The sequence below is a fragment of the Physeter macrocephalus genome, chromosome 5 (assembly GCF_002837175.3).
Source record: "Physeter macrocephalus isolate SW-GA chromosome 5, ASM283717v5, whole genome shotgun sequence".
Lineage (NCBI taxonomy): Eukaryota > Metazoa > Chordata > Mammalia > Artiodactyla > Physeteridae > Physeter > Physeter macrocephalus.
Window position 1 is genome coordinate 99970130 of NC_041218.1, and position 6446 is coordinate 99976575.

General features: G+C 51.5%; 1 protein-coding gene across 1 annotated transcript in view; it reads right to left on the reverse strand.

Annotated features, from left to right (window-relative positions):
- Positions 1-687: 687 nt before the first annotated feature.
- Positions 688-6446, reverse strand: part of LOC102979662 (2-oxoglutarate dehydrogenase complex component E1) — a 16432-nt gene continuing 10673 nt past the window's right edge. Inside the window, exons 11-13 of the mRNA XM_028490229.2 lie at positions 2225-2388; positions 1889-2043; positions 688-1791 (exon numbers count right to left, since the gene is read on the reverse strand). Of these exons, the coding sequence (XP_028346030.1) occupies positions 1671-1791; positions 1889-2043; positions 2225-2388 (440 nt within the window). The 3' untranslated portion in view covers positions 688-1670. The remainder of the gene's footprint in view (positions 1792-1888; positions 2044-2224; positions 2389-6446) is intronic.

Sequence of the window (6446 nt, forward strand, 5' to 3'; positions counted from 1 at the left end):
TGGAGCACACAGAAGCACAGGGGCAGGTGACAGCTTTTCCCCTGCCACTACCTGCCCAAGGCATGCCAGGCCTGGAAGACTCTAGGGCAAGCCACAGGACAAAATGAAGACATTCTGAAAAGGCTTCAAGGACAAGGGACCCGGGTGTGGCCCGAAGGATGGGGTGAACAGCAGGGGGCCCCACTGCTGGAGGGTACCCCCATGTCCACACCCAGGCCTTTCCCTGAGCTCTTGTTCAGTGCTGGGACCTCTCCACCCCCCAGAAAACCAAGGCTGGCGTGCTGTGGGCTGAAGGCAGTGGGGCTCTTGTCAAGAGGGGACACGGCCTCATAAGGGCTCGGCTGGCACGGCCGGCTCCCCTCGAGGTCCAATGAGCTGCTTGGGCTTCTGGAGGCTGCTAACAACGTCCCAGGGCGAGCCCACCACGCACGCTGGCTGAAGCACAGACTGCAGAGTACTTTTTTAGGTGGCGTGTTGGGGGACCTGGGAGCAGGGGACGCTCAGAAACCAGGGTGTGTCCGACACAGTCTGCAACAGTGATGACGGGGAGGCCAGGCCAGAGGCCAGAGGGAGGACGGCGGCTCCGCCACCCCTGTGCTACCCGCGCACACGCAGGCCCTGCAGTGAGGAGGCGGAGGCAGGGCGGAGACGCCTGGGGCGGAGCAGAAAGAATGACACCACACAGGCCCAAGGATAACTTAGTTTATGGGTCAAGCCAAATGCAATGCAAAGTTGTTTTCGTTATTTTTTTTTTTTAACCAAAATAAATAAATCAGATCTGTCCCTGTGACAGGTCAGGGGAGCTGGCCCCTGGGCCCGGTGCCGCCCCTCACCCCTGCCCCTCCTCTCCCCCTCCTGACCAGCTTTGGCACAGCAGAGAGAAGGATGCTTCGGAGTCTCCATCGTGTCGAAGGAAAGAGGAAAGGAGGCGGAACTGGAGGTTAAGGGAGGGCAGGACCCAGATGAGCAGCCTGCGCCCCGGCCCTAGAGCCCCTGGTGGCGCTTCCCGCCACGCACACCCCACCCCACGGGCCCGGGTGCCACCCAGCCCCAGGCGGGTGGAGTACGCACGGCCCCTGTGCACGGCCCGGGACCCTCTCGAGGGGAGGAAGTGGACGCTAAAGAGAGCGGACCCGCCCTCTCTGTGCAGGTCAGTCTCGGGCCGTCTCCACCAGCCACCCCTCGGCAGTGCCCTCTGCTTACTGCACGGTGAGGGTCCTGACAGAACCCTCCCACCCCACAAAGCCTCTGACAGTGGTGGCTCCTCCGAGGGGCCTGGGGCTCAGCCCGAGGAGAGGAAGCCACCCTGCTGGGTGACGAGGACCGCCAGCACAAGGGTACGCCACACGCGGCCGGTCCTGGGGGTGATCTGGGGGGGTGAGGGCAGATCTGACCCTCCCAGGACGCCTGCGGGGGCTGCCTCTCCTCCTCCCGCTCCCCACTGCCTCCGTGAAGGCTGCTCAGCTGGACAGAAGTCAGAGCCTGGGGAGCACCTGGCCTGGGGGGCAGCCGAGCACGTGAGGGGGAGAGCAGCCTAATTCCTAAGTGAGCGAGGGGCGCGTGTGGTGCGGGGACGGGCAGAGGTGCGGGCAGCGCGGAGCACTATTCTTTAGTGGAGAAGCAAGGGGCAGTCGTGAGGTGGAGGGCGGCCCAGGCAGCCCACGCAGCATCTACGAGAACTTCTTGAAGGTGTCCAGGTCGAAGGCCGTGTCCAGGAGGCGCTGCAGCTCCGTGAGGTGGGTCTTCTTGTTGCCGGTGGCTGGAGCCGCCGCTGGGTCCCGGCCCGCGTACCTGAGGGGAGCGACAGTGAGCGGAGACGGCGGAGGCCAGCGAGGGGCCCGGGCCTCCTTGCCCTCCCCGGGCCCCGGCCGACTGCCCGCGGCCCTACCACACAGGCTTGGCGCGGTTGATGGTGGTCCGCAGCCTGGGCTTCACGTAGTCATAGTAGCCTTGGTTCTTGTGCTCCTCCTGGCACCAGGCCAGCTCGGCGTTGGGGTACCTCTGCACCTCCTGCAGCAGGAGGTCGAAGGGGAAGGGCGACAGCTGGGGAGAGAGAGGGGAGCTCCTGTCAGGAGAAGGTGCTCAGAGTACTGGGCGAGGCTGGCGTCCCAGGTGAGGAGCTCAGTGACCCCTAAAGGATGTTCTGGAAACTCTCGGAAAGCTCTGGGGTCCAGACACCCAGAGGAGGAACGCCAGGACCGGCCTGGGCACCACCTGCCCTCACCTGCTCGATCCTCGTGATGGCCACTTGCTCTGCCATATCCCGCGCTTTGCGCTCTCGGGTAAGATCATAGTACACTTTGCCGGTACAGAAGAGAAGTCTCTTGACGTTTTCTGGGTTTTGGGCTGCAGGGCCATCTTCTGGGATCACCCGCTGGAAGTGGGTACCTACAAGAGAATCCGCTCAGCTCGGGGTTTGCTCAGGACTTGGCTGAGGGTGTCCAGGGCCCTCCTTCCATGAGGTGGGGATGTGCCACAACTGACACCAGAACATTTAGTTTCTGAGGGTTACGGCTCTCCCCCTCTCGCCAGCCTGTGATGCCCTTGCATTAATCCACACTGAGAGAGCCTAACGGGCACGGTAGGCAAGGCCAGCCTTGGAGAGCAAGTGACATCAGTTCATTCTTCAGAATGACCTATCTCAGACGTCAGGGACAACTAGGTCTAGAAGACCATCCCGGGACCACTCGCTCAGACTCCTCATGAGTTTACAAATACTAAAACTTTCCACACTGGAAACTAGAGCAAATACTCAGATGCTCACGGCCGGGACCATTCCCCTGCGAACAAGGCCGACTTCAGGCAGCTGCATTCAAAATGAGGGGGTTCCCTTGGTGACACATAAGCAACACACAACATGCTCACATTCACGTTCACACGCAAATGCTAGGATTAGAAGGAAACTACCTTCACATGAGAAAGGCCAGATATGAGAAACCCACCGTGAACATCATACTCAATGGTGAAAGACTGAAAGCATTTTCCTAAGACACAAACAAGGCAAGGATGTCCATTCTCACCACTTCTATTCAACATAGCACTGGAATTTCTAGCCAGAGCAATTAGGCAAAAAAAAAAAAAAAAAAAAAAAAAAAAAAAAAGAACTAAGAAGTATCTAAATTGGAAAGGAACAAATAAAATTATCTGTTTGTTTTACATGTAGAGAACCCTAAAGATTCCACATACAAAAGCGTACAAAAAAAAAAAAAAAAAAAAAAAAAAAAAAAAAAGAACTAAGAAGTATCTAAATTGGAAAGGAACAAATAAAATTATCTGTTTGTTTTACATGTAGAGAACCCTAAAGATTCCACATACAAAAAAACCCTGTTAGCATGTTCATGGATTGGGAGACTTAATATTGCCATGATGTTAACATTATCAAAGCAATCTACAGATTCAACGCAATCCTTACCAAAATCCCAATGACAGGGACTTCCCTGGTGGCGCAGTGCTTAAGAATCTGCCTGCCAATGCAGGGGACATGGGTTCGAGCCCTGGTCCAGGAAGATCCCACATGCCGTGGAGCAACTAAGCCTGTGAGCCACAACTACCGAGCCTGCACTCTAGAGCCCGAGAGCCACAACTACTGAGCCCGCGTGCTGCAACTACGGAAGCCCGTGCTCCTAGAGCCTGTGCTCTGCAACAAGAGAAGCCACTGCAATGAGAAGCCCGCTCACCACGATGAAGAGTAGCCCCCGCTCGCTGCAACTAGAGAAAGCCTGCGCGCAGCAACAAAGACCCAACACCTCCTAAATAAATAATACATCTTAAAAAAGAATCCCAGTGACATTTTTTTTGCAGAAATAGAAAAGTCCACCCTAAAATTCATGGAATCCCAAAGGACCCTGAATAGCCAAAACTATTTTTTTTTTGATGTTGGGGGTAGGAGTTTATTAATTTATTTTTTATTTATTTTTGCTGTGTTGGGTCTTCCTTTCTGTGCGAGGGCTTTCTCTAGTTGTGGCAAGCGGGGGCCACTCTTCATCGCGGTGCGCGGGCCTCTCTCTATTGCGGCCTCTCTTGTTGCGGAGCACAGGCTCCAGACGCGCAGGCTCAGTAGTTGTGGCTCACGGGCCCAGCTGCTCCGCGGCATGTGGGATCCTCCCAGACCAGGGCTCGAACCCGTGTCCCCTGCATTAGCAGGCAGATTCTCAACCACTGTGCCACCAGGGAAGCCCCACCAAAACTATCTTGAAAAAAGAAAAATAAAGCTGGAGGACTCATGCTTCCTGATTTCAAAACTTACTACAAAGCTAATATATCAAAGTGGTACTGGCATAAAGACATATATAGACCAATGGAAGAGAACAGAGAGACCAGAAATGAACCTTCACGTATATGATCAAATGATTCTGACAAGGGAACCAAGACTATTCAATGGGGAAAGGAGAATCTCTTCAACAAATGGTGCTGGGAAAACTGGATATCCACATGCAAATGAAGCTGGACCCTTACACCATACAGACACACTAACTCAAAATGGATTAAAGACTAAACACAAGACTGAAATTATAAAACTTAGAAGGAAATATGCACAGATTGGTTCAAGATGGTGGAGTAGAAGGACATACGCTCACTCCCTCTTGTGAGAGCACTGGAATCACAACTAACTGCTGAACAATCATCGACAGGAAGACACTGGAACTCACCAAAAAAGATACCCCACATGCAAAGACAAAGGAGAAGCCACGATGAGATGGTAGGAGGGGTGCAATCACAATAAAATCAAATCCCATAACTGCTGGGTGGGTGACTCACAAACCGGAGAACACATATACCACAGAAGTCCACCCACTGGAGTGAAGGTTCTGAGCTCCTCGTCAGGCTTCCCAACCTGGGAGTCTGGCAACGGGAGGAGGAATTCCTAGAGAATCAGACTTTGAAGGCTAGTGGGATTTGACTGCAGGACTTCGACAGGACTGGGGGAAACAGAGACTCCACTCTTGGAGGGCACACACAAAGTAGCGTGTGCATCAGGACCCAGGGGAAGCAGCAGTGACCCCATAGGAGACTGAACCAGACCTACCTGCTAGTGTTGGAGGGTCTCCTGCAGAGGCAGGGGGTGGCTGTGGCTCACCATGGGGACAAAGAAACTGGCAGAAGAAATTCTGGGAAGTACTCCTTGGCGCTATTAGCCCCACCAAAGAGCTGGATAGGCTCCAGTGCTGGGTCGCCTCAGGCCAAACAACCAACAGGGAGGGAACCTAGCCCCACCCATCAGCAGACAAGCAGATTAAAGTTTCACTGAGTCTGCCAACCAGAGCAACACCCAGCTCTACCCACCACCAGTCCCTCCCATCAGGAAACTTGCACAAGCCTCTTAGGTAGCCTCATCCACCAGAGGGCAGACAGCAGAAGCAAGAAGAACTACAATTCTGCAGCCTGTGGAAGGAAAACCACATTCACAGAAAGACAGACAAAATGAAAAGGCAGAGGACTTTGCACCAGATGAAGGAACAAGATAAAACCCGAGAAAAACAACTAAATGAAGTGGAGATAGGCAACATTCCAGAAAAAGAATTCAGAATATTGACAGTGAAGATGATCCAGGACCTCGGAAAAAGAATGGAGGCACAGATTGAGAAGATACAAGAAATGTTTAACAAAGACCTAGAAGAATTAAAGAACAAACACCTAGAAGAATTAAGAACAAACAAACAGAGATGAACAATACAATAACTGAAATAAAAAATACACTAGAAGGAATCAATGGCAGAATAATAATCAAACTGACAAAAATTAAAGACAAAGAAAAATTATTGAAAGCAACAAGGGAAAATGACAAAAACCATACAAGGGAACTTCCATAAGGTCAACAGCTGATTTCTCAGCAGAAACTCTACAAGCCAGAAAGGAGTGGCATGACATATTTAAAGTGATGAAGGGGAAGAACTTACAACCAAGATTACTCTACCTGGCAAGGATCTCATTCAGATTCAACAGAGAAATCAAAAGCTTTACAGACAAGCAAAAGCTGAGAGAATTCAGCACCAACAAACCAGCTCTACAACAAATGCTAAAGGAACTTCTCTGAGAGGGAAACACAAGAGAAGAAAAGGACCTACAAAAATAAACCCATAACAAGAAAATGGTAATAGGAACATACATATCGATAATTACCTTACACATGAATGGAGTAAATGCTCCAACCAAAAGACACAGGCTTTTAGACATATGCTGTCTAAAAGAGACCCACTTCAGACCTAGGGACACATACAGACTGAAAGTGATGGGATGGAAAAAGATACTCCATGCAAATGGAAATCAAAGAAAGCTGGAGTAGCAATACTCATATCAGATAAAATAGACTTTAAAATAAAGAATGTTACAAGAGACAAGGAAGGACACTACACAATAATCAAGGGATCAATCCAAGAAGAAGATACAACACTTATAAATATATATGCACCCAACATAGGAGCACCTCAATACATAAGGCAACTGCT